Source organism: Lathamus discolor, chromosome 20, assembly GCF_037157495.1.
Source record: "Lathamus discolor isolate bLatDis1 chromosome 20, bLatDis1.hap1, whole genome shotgun sequence".
NCBI lineage: Eukaryota > Metazoa > Chordata > Aves > Psittaciformes > Psittacidae > Lathamus > Lathamus discolor.
The window spans coordinates 4,485,728-4,504,191 of NC_088903.1; the positions used below are offsets into that span (position 1 = coordinate 4,485,728).

The 18,464-nt window shown below is 61.7% G+C and overlaps 4 protein-coding genes across 7 annotated transcripts; 2 read left to right on the plus strand and 2 right to left on the minus strand.

Moving 5' to 3' along the window:
- The first annotated feature begins 11 nt into the window (after positions 1–11).
- Positions 12–2,019, plus strand: PTGES3L (prostaglandin E synthase 3 like). Of its 3 annotated transcripts, none has more exons than XM_065698971.1 (7): positions 12–118; positions 411–524; positions 625–716; positions 1,015–1,113; positions 1,466–1,555; positions 1,651–1,704; positions 1,829–2,019. In XM_065698971.1, exons 2-7 carry the CDS (start codon positions 485–487, stop codon positions 1,838–1,840), a joined length of 387 nt encoding a protein of 128 aa, XP_065555043.1. In that variant the 5' UTR covers positions 12–118; positions 411–484; the 3' UTR covers positions 1,841–2,019. The 3 variants fall into 3 exon arrangements, with proteins under 3 accessions (XP_065555043.1, XP_065555041.1, XP_065555042.1); XM_065698969.1 differs by having other exon boundaries at positions 629–716; XM_065698970.1 differs by having other exon boundaries at positions 650–716.
- Positions 2,020–2,047: 28 nt separating this feature from the next.
- On the plus strand, positions 2,048–6,292 carry AARSD1 (alanyl-tRNA synthetase domain containing 1). Its single transcript, XM_065698927.1, has 12 exons — positions 2,048–2,184; positions 2,265–2,387; positions 2,464–2,623; positions 2,815–2,872; positions 3,208–3,364; positions 3,453–3,569; positions 4,241–4,371; positions 4,548–4,614; positions 4,774–4,865; positions 5,353–5,407; positions 5,815–5,909; positions 6,070–6,292. Exons 1-12 carry the CDS (start codon positions 2,146–2,148, stop codon positions 6,203–6,205), a joined length of 1,230 nt encoding a protein of 409 aa, XP_065554999.1. The 5' UTR covers positions 2,048–2,145; the 3' UTR covers positions 6,206–6,292.
- A 1,641-nt stretch (positions 6,293–7,933) lies between these two features.
- On the minus strand, positions 7,934–11,299 carry G6PC1 (glucose-6-phosphatase catalytic subunit 1). Its single transcript, XM_065698965.1, has 5 exons — positions 10,999–11,299; positions 10,284–10,393; positions 9,650–9,758; positions 9,404–9,519; positions 7,934–9,119 (listed from the first exon to the last, which is right to left on the minus strand). The coding sequence occupies exons 1-5, from the start codon at positions 11,226–11,228 to the stop codon at positions 8,608–8,610; spliced, it is 1,077 nt and encodes a 358-aa protein (XP_065555037.1). The 5' UTR covers positions 11,229–11,299; the 3' UTR covers positions 7,934–8,607.
- Positions 11,300–14,186: 2,887 nt separating this feature from the next.
- Positions 14,187–17,781, minus strand: LOC136023894 (amine oxidase [copper-containing] 3-like). 2 transcript variants are annotated; one of them, XM_065698884.1, is made up of 5 exons: positions 17,109–17,781; positions 16,032–16,939; positions 15,668–15,953; positions 15,214–15,343; positions 14,187–15,069 (listed from the first exon to the last, which is right to left on the minus strand). In XM_065698884.1, exons 1-5 carry the CDS (start codon positions 17,747–17,749, stop codon positions 14,773–14,775), a joined length of 2,262 nt encoding a protein of 753 aa, XP_065554956.1. In that variant the 5' UTR covers positions 17,750–17,781; the 3' UTR covers positions 14,187–14,772. The 2 variants fall into 2 exon arrangements, with proteins under 2 accessions (XP_065554956.1, XP_065554957.1); XM_065698885.1 differs by having other exon boundaries at positions 16,032–17,719.
- Positions 17,782–18,464: the final 683 nt, after the last annotated feature.

An 18,464-nucleotide genomic window follows, 5' to 3' on the forward strand; every position in this document is an offset into this window, starting at 1 on the left:
AGGCCCCGCCCCGCCCGGAGGCCCCGCCCCGCCCGGCCCGGCCCCCGCCGCCGGCCCCGCGACAGCCGCGTCCCCGGCCCGAAATAGCGCGGGGCGGAGCCGGCACGGCCATGGCGAGGTGAGAGCGGCCCGGGGGGACGGGACGGGACGGGCAGCACTCGATGGCGCTGTCTGGCACCCACCCAGGGCTCGTAGTCCGAGGCACCACCGGGCTCGACCCTCAGCCCGGGCAGGGGGGGAGTGGCTCCAGGACCGGCAGTGGAGAACGAGGGCAGGGCCCCGGGGCCCCGCTGCTGCCCGTGTGCCCGGCCCGGCGCCCACCCCGTGGTGGGCAGAGCGCATGTGTTTGGGGCGCCTTCCTTGCCTGCTGGGCACCATGGAGGCAGCCGCTGCTCTGCTCTTTTGCCAAGGCAACCCGCAAAGACGCTGTGGTACGACCGCCCGCGGTACGTGTACCTGGAGTTCTGCGTCGAGGACAGCAGGGATGTGGAGGTGGTCATTGAGGAGCAGCGGCTGGTGTTCAGGTGAGCTGCCCTGTACCGGGGATGCGTCCCTTGGCTCGGGGTGGTGTGGATGCAGGGGGACTCTGAAGGGGCAGGGCCCGTCTGGCCTCACTCCCCTCAGCCAGGCTGTTGCGGTGGTTTGGCAGTTGCAGAAATGCAGACGGCGTGGAGTTCTACAATGAGATCGACCTGTACGCCAGGGTCAACTCTAAGGTGAGGCTTCCCTCCAGCAAACTCTTCTCAGACAGCCTGCGTTAGGCTCAGAGTTAAACCCAACCTTGAGCGATGCTACTTAACGTTGAGTCCTGCCCCTTCCCCAAAAGCCTGAGTGTGGCGAGCACCAACTCGGGAGCCTTGAGCCTGAATCTGCCCCTCACAGTGCTGCCTTGGGCCAGAAAACCTGCCTCTGTGGTTCTGTGTCCCCCCACAGCCTGCATGTGGCTGAGTTTAACCCTGTGCGTGGCTGCAGTGGATTACAGACAGGAGTGGGGCATCCCCGGTGTCTTGGCAGGACTCGCGGGAGAAGCGCTCTGACCGCTCCATCACATGCTTTATGAGAAAGTGGAAGGAGAAAGTGGCCTGGCCCCGCATCACCAAGGAGAACATCAAGGTGCGTGTGGTGCCTGGCGTGCCAGGACCAGCCTCAGCGCTTGCGCTGTCCCCATGCAGCACCTCGTGGCTCCTGCGGACCAACTTGCCCTGGGACAGAAACCGAGGGCCCCACACAGGGACCCCAAAGGGAGCTCAGCCTCACGGGTACCATCAGTCCACAGAGCTCTGCCCTGCAGGAAGGACGCGGAACCCCCTTCCCTCAATGCAGGCAGAGTCAGGAGGGGCACGCTCCCCTTCCTGCCCTTCCCCAGCTCACCCCGTGCAGCAGCAGCCCCACAGAGCAAACCCCCCAGGCTGTAAGGGGGAGCTGCCAGGTCCCCTCCCTCAGAGGATGCTCCCTCTGCCCGCAGCCAGCCTGGCTCTCCGTGGACTTTGACAACTGGCGAGACTGGGAAGGGGATGAGGAGTTGGAGAGGGCCATGATGGAGGAGTATGCAGAGGTGAGCCGGGCCACGGCATCCCGGGGCATCTTTGGGTGATGGGGATGGCGGAGCTGGGCGTTCAGGCTGCCCACGGCCGCTGGTTTCCCATCCAGCTCCTGGAGAAGGTGACGGACAAAGGGCCCCCCCCCGCCATGGATGACCTGGATGTAAGTACCGCCCACGAGCCTGCCATGGTTCCAGCAGCGGCTCAAGGCTCTGCTGGGGCAGCCCGACCCGGAGCCCCCAACCGGTGCCGGCGGCTGCTGCTTCCCTGGCGCCTCCCTCCCGCAGGACGAGCCCTGAAGCTCAGGACCCGGGCACGCCGCAGGAGCCCTCCCGGTGCGCCGGGAGCGCGCACCCACGAGCAGGGCTCTCGGGGCAGCAGAGCCGCGCCCCCGCCCAGCGCTTCGGACCCCGGCCCATGGCGGCGGGGGCCGTGCGGCCTCCCCGTGCAGTTGCAATAAACGTGAGCCGCCGCCGTCGCCGTTTGCCGTCCGCTCCTCGAGTACCGCCCCCGAGACCCAGCGGCGTCGGGAGCGCGCACCCCGCAGGCGCCGCCTACCCGCGGCCGCTGTTTCCGCCGGCCCGGTTGCGTCCGCGGCGCGGCGATGGTGTTCCGGTGCCAGCGGGACAGCTGGGCCCGGCAGGTAGCGGCGGGGCCGGCGCGGGGCCGGACGGGGCCGCGGGGCAGGCTCGGGCCCTCACGGAGCCGTCGGCCCCGTTGCAGTTCGCCACCAGGGTGGTGTCGTGCCGGGCGGCGGAGCTGCGGCCCGAGGGCGGCGGGGAGCCGGTGCGCGGGTTCCAGGTGGTGCTGGAGGACACCATCCTCTTCCCGGAGGGCGGCGGGCAGGTAGGGGCCGGGCCGGGCGGGGGGGCCAGGTCCGCGGCGGCGGCGGCGGCGGTGGCGCTGATGGCCGTGCCCGCAGCCGGATGACCGCGGGCTCATCGGGGATGTGCCGGTGCTGCGGGTGACGCGGCGGGGCCCCGAGGCCGTGCACTTCGTGCGGGCGGCGCTGGAGCCGGGCGCCGAGGTGCTGCTGTCGCTGGACTGGGAGCGCCGCTTCGACCACATGCAGCAGCATTCAGGTGCGTGCCCGGTAACGCCGCCCCGCTGGGGCGGGCGGTGCTCAGCTCGGAGCCCGGCCAGGGGAGGGGGCAGCCCGGCGGCTCTGGCCGTCCCGGGCCGGGAAGGACACGTTCGGCCTGGTTTGAAGCGTGCTTTCTCCTGCTCCTGCGTCCGGTGGCGCTCAAAGCCGTGGCTTGCGCGTCTCTCGCAGGGCAGCATCTCATCACTGCCATCGCAGACCAGATGTTTGGATTCAAGACAACTTCGTGGTGAGCAGGAAAAAGGCTCCTTTTGCCCCCAGTCTCACCTTGTTTAGCGTGTGCCACTGTGTGAGGAGCCGAGCATGAATATAACAGTTTCCCCAGGGGCATTTCACTCGGGCTCAGAGGGCCTGGGAGAGGTGACTGAGCCAGGGAGAAGCTTCGGGGAGAAGCTGTGCAAAGCATTTGCTCTCTCTCTGCGTGTTTGATACGCACAGTGTGCTCTGTAGGTAACAGAGAGGAGGGAATGCTTGTTTCAGTCACATTTACAGCAGTGGGATGGTGCTGCCCAGAGGAACCTGCCGGCAGCTCTTAACAACAGCAGCGGATGTTCACTGGTGCAGGGAACTGGGCCGCCAGCGAAGCGTCATTGAGCTGGACACCCCCTCCATGACAGCAGAGCAAATAGAGGCCTTGGAGAGGAGTGTGAATGAGAAAATCAGGGAGAGGGTGCCTGTGACAGTGAGGGAACTGGCTGCAGATGACCCTGACATTGAAACAGTGAGCAGTGGGAGAGAACTGATGATATCTGCGGGGCTGAGATAACCAGAGCATGGATGCCACCGTGGTGCCAATGTCCTCATGCTAGGTGAGAAGCCGTGGTTTGCCGGATGACCACGTGGGACCAGTGCGAGTTATTGACATCGAAGGCATAGACTCCAACATGTGCTGTGGGACCCACGTCTCCAACCTGAGTGACCTGCAGGTGCTGAGCTACTCTCGGGACCATTTTGGAAGTCCCTGAGATCCACGGTCTGTTGGCATTGCCCCAGTGGTAGAGGGGGTAGCAGGAGGCCTGTGCTGGGTGAACCCACCAGCACCATGCCCAGGGCACAGTCTGCATCCACTCCCTCAGGTGAATGCAGGAAAGGCCCCTCCTGGCCTGGCCTTTCTTCGTAGCAGAACTCAGCCCTCACCTGCAGCAATGGTATTAAGTGAAGTGTCAGTGCTCTGCAAGGGCGTGTGCTGGATTGCCAGCATGGCAGTGCCACGCTGGCTTGCAGCCATTAGTTCTCTGCTTAAAGCACTGATATTTTTGAGTGCTTGTCATGAATGAGAGAGAAACCTCTGCAGGGAGGTGGAGAGAAAATTCTAGAGCTGCTTTTAAGTGTTTTTGTCTTTTCAGTCTTTTGTGGGGGTCTGTATCCCACCAGAGGCCTCCAGGTGCACTGCAGAGTGCATCCCAGGATGAGCAAATCGTCCTCATTCCACTGTATCACCCATCCTTTGGGGGTTTTGTGTGTTGACCTTGTGGTTGATTTTAATCACTGGCAGAGTCAATACTCACAACAAGGCATAACCTGATAGGAACTGGCCGCCTGGGTGAGTATAAGGAAAATACTGTTCTTTTCTGACCGGGGTGATTTTCTTTTTAAGGTTATTAAACTCCTCGGCACAGAAAAAGGGAAAAAGAACAAAACCAACTTGGTTTTCCTGGCAGGAAACAGAGTGCTGAAGTCACTCGAACAAAGCCACAGTACTGAGAAGGCTCTGACTTCACTGCTCAAGTAATACCCTTTCCACTTCTGTTACTTCATCTTTACGATTCCTTCTGACAAATAGCACATAAGCTTCAGCAAATGTCTGCGCAGTGCTTTTTATGATGTTGCCTTCTCTTGCTCCTTTAAGAAACCCTTTCCTTGTCCTCCAGAACAGTGACCCCCAGTTCCCCTTGTTCTTTCAGAAATGGACCGGGTGAGCACGTAGAGGCCGTGAAAAGACTGCAGAGCTCGGTGAAACTGCTGCAGAAGGTACAAGGGTGGCTGAGAAAGGCTTCCTGTAGAGCCAAGCTTTAGTCCTAACTGGGAATTGAACTGTGGACGTTAGGAAAACTGCTCCAGCCCCTTGGAACACAGCGGAGGGTTCGTGATTCCTCCATGTGCAGCACAGTTTGGTTGCTTTTCTTGCAGAATAACTTGAACCTGCTTAGAGACATTGCTGTTCTGATAGCCCGGGACTTCAAGAGCAAGCCTGTGCCAAGTCAGCTCTTTGTGCTACACAGGTACCGAGGAGTTCAGGGAAAAGGGGGAAATGGCATCACGGTATCTTACACGTGTTACGGCAGTTGCATCTCTCCGACACCTTTTCAGGCTTGTTTCTCAAGGAAGAATATAAACAGGGTGAATAGAGGATTAAACTGCCTCAGTCTGCTGGAAGGTTGTGTCATTAAAGGAACGTGTTAGTAGTTCAGTCATTGAGTTCTTCTGCTTTTATAGCTATGAAATAACTGTGTCTGGTTTCCCTCTGCCATTGATATTTTCAAATAAAACTGAAGAGCTCTATTTCTTAAACACAAATAATTCCCCATATATCCATAGGAATGCACAGTGAGGGTTAGATACACAGAAAACCCCTGGTCTCCATCCTGACAGCAAGAGGCCAAAACCCCAGGCCTCATCAGACCTTTGGTTTCTGCTTGATATTTTGGACTCTAGAGGGGATTTTTGCCTCTTTCCGAAGTGGTTTTTTCTTTTTACCTATCCCTACAGGAAAGAGGGTGACTCTGAGTTTATGAACATCATCGCTAATGAGATTGGGACAGAGGTAAGTGACTGATGGAGACTCACCTGACCCCATGGGCTCTTCCATTCAAGCTGTAGCCCAAGCAGGGGCTGACAGGGCTTCTGTTTGTCCCATGGTCCCAAGCAAGGTGTGTTTCCTTCCAAAAGTTACCTGAGATTATTGTCCCCATCAGCCTGGGTCTGCAGGGGATAATCCTCAACAGTCAGGAAATACAACAGGGAAAATCTCACTGTAGAAGAGCCTGTGCCCAGAGAGCCGCACAGAACCTTACTGGGAATAGGATAGGATGGAATATTGCAGTTGGAAGGGAATAGAATAGACTATTGCAGTTGGAAGGGAATGGAATAGACTATTGCAGTGCCTCAGTCCTCCTCCAGACAAGGAGGGCACTGGGTATTCTGGAGCAAGATCCGTCTGTTTGTCCACAGGAAACCCTGCTGTTCCTGACTGTGGGAGATGACAAAGAAGCAGGACTCTTTCTTCTAGCTGGACCAGTTGAAGCAGTTGAGAATTTAGGTCCCAGGTAACATGTTCTGTGGGCTCTTTAAAATGAGTAAGAATCTGATGTTGCAGCCTGAGCAGCATCATTGCGGCATGGATCCGTGTTTGCTCTCTGGAGCGGGTTGGGCCGGGCCAGTCTCTTCTCTGCAAGTGAGAAGGAGCCTGTACTGCTGTTACTGCAGGGTGGCAGAGCTGCTGGGGGGCAAAGGAGCTGGGAAGCGAGGCCGCTTTCAGGGCAAGGCCACCAAGATGAGCCGGCGAGGAGAAGTGGAAGCTCTGCTCCAGGAATTCACCAGCAGCGGGAGCCCTGAAGCGTAAGAACGGTTCTCAAAGCAGGGCTGTTCTTCCCTGCTTTCATAAACCCCAGCACCATCTCTCCCAGAGAATAAAGACATCACCCCAGCAGCTGGTGTTCGTGTGCTCTCTGTGAGCTGGTTTGGCGCTCATGGAACGCTGGGGAAGGGGACCTGCCCTCCGTGCTTTGCTGCGAGGGATCCATCAGTTCCTAGAGAAATGGTGCGTGTTGCCAGCTCGCACCTCGCCCGGGCAGAGACAAACCTTTCCCTTGGGGGGCTGCAGTTGTTACTGGCCCGTTTCTGAACCTCGCAAGTTTCCTTGGCTAATGCAGGTGTAAACTCCCTTGGGATCTGGCAAAGCTGCTCCTTGGCTCGCCTTTCGGCCCGGCTGGGTCCTGGACCTGCTGCAATCTCAGCTGCGGGGGCTAAGGGGCGCTGTGGAGTCACAGCGTGGAATAGGCTCAGTAAATGGGGAATTTCCCCCTCTCTTGCCGGAAGAAATGGCAGGTTTGGTCCAGGTGCTGGTAATAAATAGAGAAATAAAAGAAAGCTCTATCCTAAGGAGGTTCATCTGTGATGAACACAGGATATGTGCCTCTTCCCGATGCTCCAAGGGCTGGAGCACCTCCACTATGGAGCCAAGCTGGGAGAGCTGGGCTGGTTTAGTGTGGAGAAGAGAAGGCTCCTGAAGGGGAGACCTGAGAGCAGCTCCAGTGCCTGAAGGGGCTGCAGGAAACCTGGAGAGGGGCTTGGGACAAGGGCCTGTAGGGACAGGCCAAGGGGAATGGCTTGAACCTGCCCGAGGGGAGGCTGAGCTGAGCTCTTAGGCAGAAGCTCTTCCCTGTGAGGGTGCTGAGGCGCTGGCACAGGGTGCCCAGAGAAGCTGTGGCTGCCCCATCCCTGGCAGTGCTCAAGGCCAGGTTGGACACAGGGGCTTGGAGCAAGCTGCTCCAGTGGAAGGGGTCCCTGCCCGTGGTTGGAGCTGGAGGAGCTTTAAGGTCCCTTCCAACCCACACTGTTCTGTGTCTGGGATGGGTTTTGGCGTGGGTTCTGCTGATTTGCCATCGGGTCAGAAGGAAGGTGCTCTCTTGCCTGGTGGCTCTGGGTGTTTTGGCAGAGGGCTCCATCGGAGGCCTGGCAAGGGCTGCAAAGCCTGCACACATCGGGCACATGTAGTGAAGGCTGAGCCGAGCTGCAGCAAGACCGCGGGTGTTACCAGGGCGCTGCTGGACACCATCTCCCAATGGTATTGCAAGATCCGGGCAGGGGAAAGGGGCCACAGCGGAGAGCACTGTTGATGCTTACAGCTGGGTATGGGGTAAATGCTGCAGGAGCTGGTGCTCTGGGGGAGATGGATGCTGCATGTACAGTGTCCGGGGGCTGAGCCAGCACTGCCCACCCAGGCCTGCCCCGCAGCCCTGGGGCTCAGCACAGCCCCAGCTGAGCTGCTCGGTGCCAAAGCTGTGCTTGTTTCCGTAAGCAGTGAGGTGGCACAAGCACGTCCCCGTTCCTATACCCAGAAACCCTGGATAAACAGCACAAAAAGCAGCTCATCCCCTCCTGCTGTGCTGCCTGCATCTGACTGCACCCCAGGGGTGAACAGCGATGAGGACCGGGGAGGCCCAGCACTGCCTTTCCCGGTGGTTTAATCCTTCTGTCAACACCAACAGCAGTCTCGCATCACCCCCGTGCCCTGGAGCCAGTCACCCATCCCACCTCAGCAGCCAGCAATACGGGCACACTCAGCAGCTAAACACACTTTCCACTTTAATAAAATACCTCTTGCTCCCAGATATACGTGTGTACAGATGTGCATCCCTATGCCTATCCCGCAAGCCAGCGCTTTGTAGTGCTCCATCCCTGGCGGTGTTCAAGGCCAGGTTGGATGAAGCCTTGGGTGGGATGGTTTAGTGTGAGGTGTCCCTGCCCATGGCAGGGGGGTTGGAACTGGATGATCTTGAGGTCCTTTCCAACCCTGACTATTCTATGATTCTATGATTCAGATCACAGTGTCTGCCTGTTCCTGTAACAGCCGCCTTGCCAGCAGCCCCTGAGCACCCATGGGCGAGCACCCTGCTCCCGGTGGTGCCATCTCCAGCCCTGCAGCATGGAGGTGGCGCGGCCCCATGAGCTGCAGGGGAGCACAGCCTTGTCCCAACGCTGCACCAGGTCCTGGGTGCGAGGAGGGCGGCAGCAGAGCCCTGGGAGCGCGGGGCTCGCTGTGCCATCGGCTGGCCACAGACCACCCGAGCCTACACCGTGCCCAGCACTATGGGTCCATGCAGGAGCCGCCCGGCAGCACCTTCACTGTCCTCAATCAGTCTGTGCAGGTTTAGAGGGGAGCAAACAGTGCTGGGTGCACCCGCGGTCTGTGACTGTCCCCGAGCCCGGAGCCCGGGCACGCCGTTACCTGCAGGGCCGTTCCTATGCAGCCTTCTTGTCCCGCGTGGCCAGGAGCTGGGAGATGCAGTAGGGGACGAGGCCGACAGTGGCCAGCGGCACCGCTGCGCTCTTGCAGAACGAGAGGACGTAGAAGAGCAGCTGCATGTGCGAGGGCAGCTTGAAGGCATCGAAGAGGTGCAGGATGAGGAGGGAGGCAGCAGCGCAGCCCAGGCGGAACGGCAGCCGCTGGCCCTGCTTCCCTCGGCAGCTCTCCAGGTACATGTGGGAGTTGAGGGCCAGCCCCAGCCCAAAGAGGATGCCCAGGTTACGGAGGAGGCTGGCGAAGGGGGTGGTGTCGATGTGGACCCACTCAGGGCGCTTGCACCACTTCTGTGCCTTTTCCAGTGTCCACAGCAGGTCCACGCCGACCGCCCGCAGCAGCAGGTAGAAGCCCAGGGCGAAGCTGAAGAGGAAGAAGGTGATGCCCACGTAGCGGCGGAGGCTGGCATGGTAGATGCAGCGGACATGCTGGAAGCTCTTGGCCACGGCCATCCCTGCCGGTAAGGAAGCAAGAGAGGAGGCAGCACCGATCAGTGAGAGATCCCTGCTCCATCCCTGCTCCTGTTTGTGGTCCCTCGGAGCCCAGCAGTGCCCTGCCTGCCCCACGGGGACTCCTGCCTCAGGTGGGGCAGGGACTGGAGGGCATCCTGCCCCTGAGGAGGAGGGCAGTGTCTGCAAAGCCACAGAGACAGCTTTGCATCAACACCTCACATGCGTCTATCAGGCACCTTTCCTGACCGGTGCTGTGGGGAAGGGGATGGGGTTCAGATGCACTCACCTGAGATGACCCCTGCGATGACCTGATGGGGGAAGTGAGCAGCAATGAAGACTCGGGACAGGCAGACACAGACCTGGACTGCCCAGAACCCCATCCACAGCACCGTCCACAGCACCCTGCAAGGGGCAGGCACCCGTGTCAGCCCCAGGGCTGACTTGCACTGCACGGGTCTGCCCCCAGCCCTGCGCCCCGGCTGGCTCGGGAGCAGCCCATGCCCACCACAGGTACTTGCAGCCCGCAGCTCACCAGTATTTGAGTGTCTTCAACTGCTTCTTCCCCATGGCAGCGGAGAGGAGAGCCGTCACCATGACATAATACACGCCTGCTGCGCCCATGGCGTGTCCGGAGGGGCTCCCTGAGTGAGAAGAGAGCCCCACATCAGATCCCCCCCCATAGAGTGGCACCGACCGCATGGTGCCCAGCACCAATCTCCCTGCGGCTGCTGCTCTGGAGCTGGGAAAGCTCCTTCCCCACTGAGTGGCTGCCAGCGCATGGGGCTGGAGCAGAGCATGGCCCTGGCACAGGGCTGCAGCCAAACATGGCCCTGGCACAGGGCTGGAGCAGAGCATGGCCCTGGCACAGGGCTGGAGCAGAGCATGACCCTGGCACAGGGCTGCAGCCAAACATGGCCCTGGCACAGGGCTGCAGCCAAGCACAGGCAGGGCTTGGTGCTGAACCGCCACGTCTGCACCGGGGTCAAGGTCTGCTCCACGCAGGGGCTGTCCTGCCTCCACCGGCAGCGGTTCCAGCCCTCCCCGGGGAGCCAGGCAGGGTTACGGTGGGCAGCAGCCACAGCCATGGCCATGCCACCGCCTCCCTCCCCACAGGGTGCATGTGCAGGGCCCCTGGCAAGCACCCACTGTTCCTTCTGGGGACCCACCAGGGCCGGTCTCGCAGGTGAGTGGGAACTGCTGGATGGCTGGGGCAGAGGCGTTGCTGTAATAATCCGTCTCATGGACCCACCAGTATGGTCTTTCCCCAAAGAGGATCCTGCAAAGAAAGCAGAACAGGGGCTGTAGGGGTCCTGGGCAGCAGAGCTGGTGGCACAGCCACGGGTTCCACTCTGGCATGGGAGCTGGGAGAGGCAAAAGACCCATGGAATGGTCCAGGATGTCCCAATAGACACAAGATCCAGCTGATTGCTTGGTCCCAATAGCAAACGCTGCCTGTGCTGTCCCCATCCCTGGCCCCTGAAAGGGGAGAGCAAGCCAACAAGCTGAGAAAGAAGAGTGGTGTCTGCTCCCCTTCAGTCTTTTTCAGGCCAAGAGCAACTGTCTTGTGCTGGCATCAAAGGCAGAGGGCACCCATCCCTGCCACACCTGCAGACAAGCACCGGCATCCAGGGGGATTTGAGCTGCAGGAAGGCACAGACCTGGGTCCTGCTGCAGGGCCACGGGGTGCAGCCCCAGAACCTTGGGATGCTGAAAGGCTGCTGCAGGGATGGTACTCATGGGTACCACAGCCAACTGCCCGGCTGGGACATGACCTCTTTTCTCTGTTTTACGTCCATGTCAAGGCTAAGGGTGCACATCTGGCCCTCACTGCTCCAGCTGTGCCAGCACGCATGGAGGGAGCTGTGGCACGGAGCCACTCACCACTTGAAGACGAGGTTGAGCCAGTCGCCGATCACGGCCACCCAGATGAGCCTGATGCCCACGGCCTCGTTGGAGTGGAACCAGATAGGGAAGAGGACAAAGAAAGCGTTCCTGAGGTCGGCAGCGAAGGAGATGAAGAGGAACAAGTCCTGGGAGCCATGGAAGTGCTCCTGCAGCCAGTGCGTGGCCTGGATGCCCGCGTCGTGCAGGAGGTTCATGCTGGATTCCATCCTCCTGCGTGGCTCGGGCTGTCCCGCGCTGCACCGCGCCGCCGGGGTTTTATACTCTGCAGGGTCGTGTTTGCTGCGGGCAGGTTGCTTGTCCCAGCGCTGATCTTTGGACCCAAAACCACTTTTGCCAAAGGTGCATCACCGAGGGGTTGTTACAAACATGTTTGGAACAGCTTACGTAAAAACAGGCTCCAGGGCGCGTGGAGCACGGGCTGCTCCGGCACCAGCACCTTAACCCCTTCCCACGCCGTGCCCTCCCTGCAGGGTGCTGGGGGCTCCTGCAGCTCCTGCCCTCCCTGACACCCGGCTCAGCTGCTCCCACTGAACCGCGGCGTTTGCAGTTATCAGGGAGGAGATGCAGGTGCCTGTGCCCTGTGTGAGCAGCGCTACGGAGCTGTGAGGCATTCGCCATCCCTCTGCCATCCCCCCAGCACCACCAGAGCATTGCAGGGATGCCCAGGAGCGGGGACTGGGTCGTGTGTGGAGTGGAGGGCCGGGTGCCTCCAGCTGATGAAGAGCCACCTTGCTGCCACACCAGGCTGCTTGAGCGTCATGGAAACTTTCCAAGCCATGGGGAGCTCCTGGCTGCCAGTGGCGTTGTTCTGGTCCCTGGTGTGGGGTTACAGGGTGCAAAGAAGGGTCCTTAACCCGCAAACGAGGGAAGGCATTCATTCCTCCCAGCACAGATCCTCTGGGTTAACCCCCTCCTGCACAACTGCCCTGCCTGCAGGGATGGAGCTGAACACCTCACTCATGCCACCGGGGCTGCTGCCGCAGCAGTGCTGGCACCGCAGCTTCATCCCCCCGGGCAGCAGCATCCCCGGGAGGGGGCCATGAATGAGGAACGTGGAGCTCCAGGAGCCTGAGCACTCAGCATCAGCCTGGCCAGAGAACCCTGCTGGGCACGGACCCGCAGCCCCATGGCAGCCCCATGCACGGGGTGCCCCAGCAGAGCCTCTCGCGGTGCCCGTGCCTGCGGGACAGGCAAGAGGCGTTAATGATTAGCAGCCAGTGAAAATACATCACTTATCTCCCCTCCTCGGGAAAGTTCAGGTCAAGATCCTTGAACCGCTGCCCATGCGCTGCCTGCCATGGCACGGAGCAGGCAGAGGTCGTGCTCAGGCTCTGCGGGGCTGCGGGCAGCATCCTGCCCCCTTCGCCTGCACACAGCCCAGGGAGCCCCAGGGACTAAACAGGCAAAAGCACTGCGCACCTCCCTGCCGGGGATACAGGCACAAAACCCCAGCGAAGCCGAAGGCTGCACAGAACCGGAATTACTCTCGCAAAACAAATTCCCCAGCAGCTCGTTCCGGGGTCTTCAACCCAGCGCGGCTCTGGCCAGCGCGAAGGAATGCGGCAGCCTTGGCTTCCGCATCAAGAACGTTTTGCAACAGTCGGCAATAAATTCTCCCTGGGAGATTTCACAGCGGAAAATGGGGGCAAAAGGTGCTGGGGGATGGGGATTAGCAAATCCTTGGAAAGAATCCCTGCAGGAAAACTGGGGCCATGGCAGGGAGAGGCCACGTCCGCCCCACGGTCCAGCACCAGCCAGGCTGTGAGTGCTGCTTCCCAGTGCCCTGCTCTCCAGGTAAATCCCTGGCCCCAAACTGGCTCCAGCTTTTCCATGGGAGGAGCAGGGCCAGGCTGCGGGTGCTTCACCCCTGCGCTGGGCTCTGTGCACAGCCAGCTTCGGATCCGGCTCGGCACCCGGAGCTGTGCGCAGCTGCCTTTGGGACACAGTGTCCCCACGATTCCCAAGGCACCGGCTGCAGCTGCAGGCGATGCTGCGCGCACGGGAGCTCTAACGCACTGTGCTGCACACGGGGCACTGCTCCATCCAGAACATTCCCAGCCCATGGGCAGCAGCAGGGAGCGAGCTGGGTGGCCGCAGCATGGGGCTGCCTGCTCCTTCCTGCGTCAGCGTGCGGGCAGAGTCCAGGCAGCACCGCAAGCACGTGGGCACGCAGTGGCAGGCAGGGAGCCGCAGCAGGGAGCATCCCGCATGCTCCACCGCGCTCCGCCTGCTGTCACCCCAGGACACCCCGGGGCCTCACGATGAGCTATGCCCTGCGCTGCACAGCATCCATCCCTGCGCTGCACAGCATCCTTCCCTGCGCTGCACAGCATCCGCCCCTGCGCTGCACAGCATCCATCCCTGCGCTGCACAGCATCCGTCCCTGCGCTGCACAGCATCCATCCCTGCGCTGCACAGCATCCTTCCCTGCGCTGCACAGCATCCGTCCCTGCACTGCACAGCATCCTTCCCTGAGCTGCACAGCATCCTTCTCTGCACTGCACAGCATCCTTCTCTGCACTGCACAGCACCCGTCCCTGCACTGCACAGCATCCTTCCCTGAACTGCACAGCATCCTTCCCTGCGCTGCACAGCGTCCTTCCCTGAACTGCACAGCATCCTTCCCTGCTCTGCACAGCATCCTTCCCTGAGCTGCACAGCGTCCACAGCGAGAGGGCAGAGGGGATGGATGCCCACCATGCCCCCAGGGACACATTGGCCAGCACTTGGCATCTGCAGCTGCATGAGGCTGGAGCTGAGCGACCCTCCCCAAGCCACAGTGTCCCCAGCCAAGCCCGGTAGAGCGAGGATGAGCTTTGGATGGTGTGGAATTCAGTGGGGGGTACAGGAGCAAGGGTCCCTGTGCCGGCGGGGGCTGAGCGCACTGGGCAGCAGCCAAGGCCAGAGCCGATTGATGCACCTCGGACCGGCCGTTACACATTAACTCCCTTGTTTGTCCCAGGTTCCCCGGCAGGAGCCTCCAGCCAACACCCCGGGTCCAAGAGCACGGCCGGTGCCAGGCGCTGCCCCACGGCCCTTGGACCCCGGGAGCACCGCAGAGCTGAGCCAGGACCCCCTGTTACAGGCAGCAATAGCCCGCAGCAGCGCTGGGTTCTGGCCTCCAGCCACAGGAGCCGCAGCAGCACCCATGAGCTACACATTGGTTCAGTCAGAAAAAGCACCCACGTGCCTGTTTATTGGGGTAGGGTGGACACAGGGCAGCGCCCATCCCATGGTCCTTGTCCTGCAGGCTCTGTCCCTGTCCCCAGAGCTTGGCACTGCCGCAGCAGCCGCAGCTCAGCGTCAGCCCCAGAGCTGCACATCCATGGGGTCGAGTGGACGTTTTGGGCATCCCCGAGCTGCTGGCCCCACGGTGGCTGGGCAAAGCCTCAGCGTGGACCACGGCTCCAAGGGGAGCTGCAGCTCTGTGCAGTGCCCAGCCCTGGCCGGCACCGCGGCCCTGTGTGCAGTGACCTACCTTGGGGAGCAGCAGGAGCCCCGGTCCCGGAAGAGGAGAGCAGCTGTGGGCAGCCCACAGCATTTTGGGTGGCATCCTGGATGCGGTCTCTGAGAGGTCACTCCTTGGGGCTGTCCTTTAGAGGCTGTGAGCCCACCTTTGGCTGTGCTGCAGGGCTGAAACGAGAACTGAGCTCACGTTGAGCATGCAGCATCCCGGACACGGGGAGGGCACCGGAGCCCCTCCAAGGACCCCACACACCAAGGGGCTGGGCAGCAGCAGCCCCTTCCCCATCAGAGTGCACCAGGCAGCGGGGCCAGGCTGAGGTTGAGGAACCCCCCGTATCGGAAGGGGGGCAGATGGGGGGCACAGGCTGGGGGCGGGCAGGCCAGTGGGTTGGATCCGCACGCCCCGGGGTCCTGCTCGCTGCTGAAGTAGACGCCGTCGGGTGAGTCCACAGAGGGGTCCTCATCGAAGTAGTTGTAGGGCCTCAGGAGAAAGCCGACGCCGTTCCCCACGGTCACCGTGTTGGGGATGTCTTCAGCATGGGGGACGTGCAGGAACCCCACCGAGATCCAAGCGACCAGGTCCTGGGTAGGAGGGGAGCCGGGCACCCCGTCAGCCCCAGGGAGTCCCTTTCAGCCCATCACCCACTCAGGCTGCCTGTGGGACTCATGGGGCAGGAGCCGGGGCTGCACCCACAGCACTGGGGCTCCCTGGGGACCCCGGCTCACCTCGTTGGTGATGGTCTCGTTGTTGATGAAGTCAGCGAAGGCAACGGTGGGCGTCCAGGGGTCGTTCTGGTTGTAGATGCTGGTGCTGGTGGGCTCCTCCTCCTTCCGGCGGGTGACAGCCAACTGGTACCTGCACAGGGAGCAGAGGGGCCCATCCATGCGGTGCCGGGCACCACCGCCTGGGGATGCGCAGGGGCTGAGCCTATCCCTGGTGTGTGCCGGGGCACCAGCTCGGGCCCGCATGAGGGAGGAAAAAGAAGGGGCTGGCACATGCAATTGCTCTAAATTAATCTTATCTAGGGTCAGATTCGTGCCTGTGAACTGCTGCAAACGGATATCAGCAGCTTTTCCAGGGATTTTCAGAGCCAAGAACCGCGTGTTTGGTGTTTACCCCATCCCTGCAGCCCCGCACCGGCTGCGAATGGTGGGACCCGGTGTCCAAGCCTGGACCCACCTGCCCCAGCTGATGGCTCTCTCCATGGGGCTGCTGGTGGGAAGGGGCTCCCCAGCGAAGCTGGTGATCTGGATCCGGTAGCTGCGCGGATGCCCCCACTTATTGGAATTGGGGCTAGCAAAGGAGACGTAACGGGGCATGGGGGCATTGAGCAGGAACGCCGCCTCATCCTCCCTCTCCAGCCTTTTCCTGCGGAGGTGCAGCCTCTCAATGGTGTTCTGCGCGCTCCAGGGCTCTTTCACGAGCTCGTACCCCATGTCCTGGGTCTCCAGGGAGTTCAGCTGCCCTGTGAAACAGCAGGGAAAGCCCTCAGGACCGCAGCCTGCAGTGAACCGCAGCCGCTCACAAAGGCACCCGGACCTACCGTCGACATCCAGGTCCACCTTGTAGTGCATGTGGTGGAGGTGCATGGTCCCCAGCGTGTGGGGCCCAACCCTGCTGCCGTAGTCAGTGCCTTGGCCGTGGAGGAAGGAGGTGCTGATGTAGCCGGTGGCGTGCACCCGGACCTCCACGGCCCCGCTGCTGTGGAACATGAAGTCCCAGATGTAGTCGTAGTTGATGAGGGTGGAGACGGCGCGGATGACCAGCGTGGTTTTCCGCAGCCCCCCGTAGTACAAGGACTGCGAGTCAGAGAAGTGGCGCCGCAGGGGGAGAGCGGCATCGTGCTCAAAAACGCACAGGGAGTTCTGGTTGGTTTTGGGGGTATCTGACTCCACCAGGTAGTGCCGGTCCACGTAGGTCGCGGTGTAGGGGCAGTCGAGGCCCCGGACGAGCTCGTAGGCAAACCTGCCGATGCCAAAGCTCCCATCGAGGTAGCGGGTCGACATGCCCCCGGGGCAGTTGGAGCCGTACAGGGCTAAGGCTTCCTGGAGACTCAGCTCATAGACAATCCTCTCCCCGCGGTACCTGATGTCAAAGAAGCGCGGGCCGGAGCTGGGGCTCATGCCGAAGGTGATGCTCCAGCCCTGGAAGGTGACGCGGTTGTCCACGACGCTGTAGCGGGGACCCTGGGGCTCATAATGCAGCGGAGCCGGGGGGCCGGGCTGGTGCCGAGGCCTCATTGAGCCCAGCACCGATTCACCCCGAGGCTTCTGGATCCTGACAACCACCAGCGAGTCGGCCACGAACGCTTCCTCCAGATCCCCCATGCTGGCAAAGTACTGCCCGTTATAGAAGACGCGGCGCAGCTGCCAGAGGGAGACATCGAGATCCCCATGGTCCACCAGCACCTCCAGCCCCACTGGCGAGAGGTAGTAGCCAGAACCAGCCACGCTATGGAAGAGGACAAACCAGGTCGCGCGGTCGCCGGATTTGGAGCCGCGCGGGGCCGTCGTGAGGGTGGTCAGGTCGGTCCCATCAGACTCACAGCACCCAGCGAGGAAGCGCGGAGCCTTTCTCAGCTCCCGCCGGATGAGGGCATTGATATCCATGTACTCCTTACCGGTAACGGGTCTGCGGTGGTACGGCACCTTCCCCCCGTACCTGCGCACCGTCACGTCCCGGTGATACCCCGGCAGCGGCAGCGGCCCCACCACGTACTCGGTGACGTTGGGCTCTGCCTGGGCCCCAAAGTACAGCACAGCCAGCGCCTCGCGGGGGGGACGAGCCCCCGCCCCGTCCAGGAACCGCAGCGCCTCTGCCTTGGCCGGGACCTGCAGCTCCACCGAGGCGATGCAGTTGTCGGAGGGCTTTGCCCGCGCGGCGTCCACCAGCCGCAGCCCGAGGTGTCCCTGCAGGTACCGCACCACTTGGGCCAGCTCCGCGGGGCTCAGGTCCGCAAAGACCAGGCTCTGGCCACCGTCCGGCTCCTCCTGCACCGGGGGCTGGTGCGGGCAGGCGCCGGGGGCCCTGCCCCTGCTCAGCAGCACACAGACCAGCGCGAGTACGGTGGCTAAAGCCAGAGCGAGGAGCACGAGCGCGGTTCTCACGTGCATGGCTGCCGAGGCTCAGCGCTCCTGCGGGCCGGCACAGCGAGTTTCCAGCTGCAGAATCTCCCCAGTGCCCAGAAGGGGCTGGGTTTGGTTGGGTTTGGGCTCTAAGCCCCCGTTCTCTCAACAGGGAACAGCCCATTGGGCTGCGCATGGGGGATGTTCTCAGACGTGCCCAGCATTTGCTGGGGACCATAAAAGGCAACTTTCCTCTGCTCCCCCTCGTGGGTCGTAATTTTGAGCACGCTTAATGCTTCTGCGTCTGTCCTCCTCCCCCTGTCCCACTGCAGAGCTTGGGCAGAACAGATCCAGTCACTTGGGGGAAATAAATCCATCTCCCTCCAGCTCCTCCTCTTAACCCTGCAGAAACAAGCAACCAGGCCGGCAACGGGGACCGCGAGGACGATGCTCCTCAGTGCAGAGCAGCGCTGAGCTCAGCACCACGGCCCCACCGTCACCAGCAGCACCTCCACAGCCTGTGCAGACACTGCAGCATCGCACACTGCTGACAACCCCCCCACGCGTGCTCCTGCAGCGGGGAAGGAAGGAGAGGCCAGCGGCTGCTGTCCCCCAAAGGCACCTGCCGATGCTGGGGTACACCCTGGCATAGACACGGCTGTGAGGAGGCGGATGAGGGCTCCAGAGCCCACCCAGCACTGGCAAAGAGCAGCAGCACGAGCCTTGCGCTGGGCTCTCTGTGGTGGCTGAAGTCTGTGTGGTTTGCACAGAGGGACCCATGAGACCCCTCGCTGCAACGGTCCCCCCTGCACCCCGCAGCGAGAGCTCAGGACCTGAGTCCCAAGAGGGTCCTGGCTCTGCCCCCACCAAACCCTGGGACTCCCCAGCCCATCCCTGGACCGTCCCATGCC

Excerpts from the sequence above, each read along its gene's own strand:
- PTGES3L (XM_065698969.1), top strand. Across the intron at positions 525-628 it reads GAGCAGCGGCTGGTGTTCAG|GCTGTTGCGGTGGTTTGGCA; the intron begins GTGAGCTGCCCT and ends CCCCTCAGCCAG. Across the intron at positions 717-1,014 it reads ACGCCAGGGTCAACTCTAAG|GACTCGCGGGAGAAGCGCTC; the intron begins GTGAGGCTTCCC and ends GTGTCTTGGCAG.
- AARSD1 (XM_065698927.1), top strand. The coding sequence starts at position 2,146 with ATGGTGTTCCGGTGCCAGCGGGACAGCTGGGCCCGGCAG. Across the intron at positions 2,185-2,264 it reads GGGACAGCTGGGCCCGGCAG|TTCGCCACCAGGGTGGTGTC; the intron begins GTAGCGGCGGGG and ends GCCCCGTTGCAG. Across the intron at positions 2,873-3,207 it reads GGATTCAAGACAACTTCGTG|GGAACTGGGCCGCCAGCGAA; the intron begins GTGAGCAGGAAA and ends TCACTGGTGCAG.
- G6PC1 (XM_065698965.1), bottom strand. The coding sequence starts at position 11,228 with ATGGAATCCAGCATGAACCTCCTGCACGACGCGGGCATCCAGGCCACG. Across the intron at positions 10,394-10,998 it reads CTCAACCTCGTCTTCAAGTG|GATCCTCTTTGGGGAAAGAC; the intron begins GTGAGTGGCTCC and ends CTTTCTTTGCAG. Across the intron at positions 9,120-9,403 it reads CATCGCAGGGGTCATCTCAG|GGATGGCCGTGGCCAAGAGC; the intron begins GTGAGTGCATCT and ends CCTTACCGGCAG.
- LOC136023894 (XM_065698885.1), bottom strand. The coding sequence starts at position 17,601 with ATGCACGTGAGAACCGCGCTCGTGCTCCTCGCTCTGGCTTTAGCCACC. Across the intron at positions 15,954-16,031 it reads GGTGGACCTGGATGTCGACG|GGCAGCTGAACTCCCTGGAG; the intron begins GTAGGTCCGGGT and ends GCTGTTTCACAG. Across the intron at positions 15,070-15,213 it reads ACGAGACCATCACCAACGAG|GACCTGGTCGCTTGGATCTC; the intron begins GTGAGCCGGGGT and ends CCTCCTACCCAG.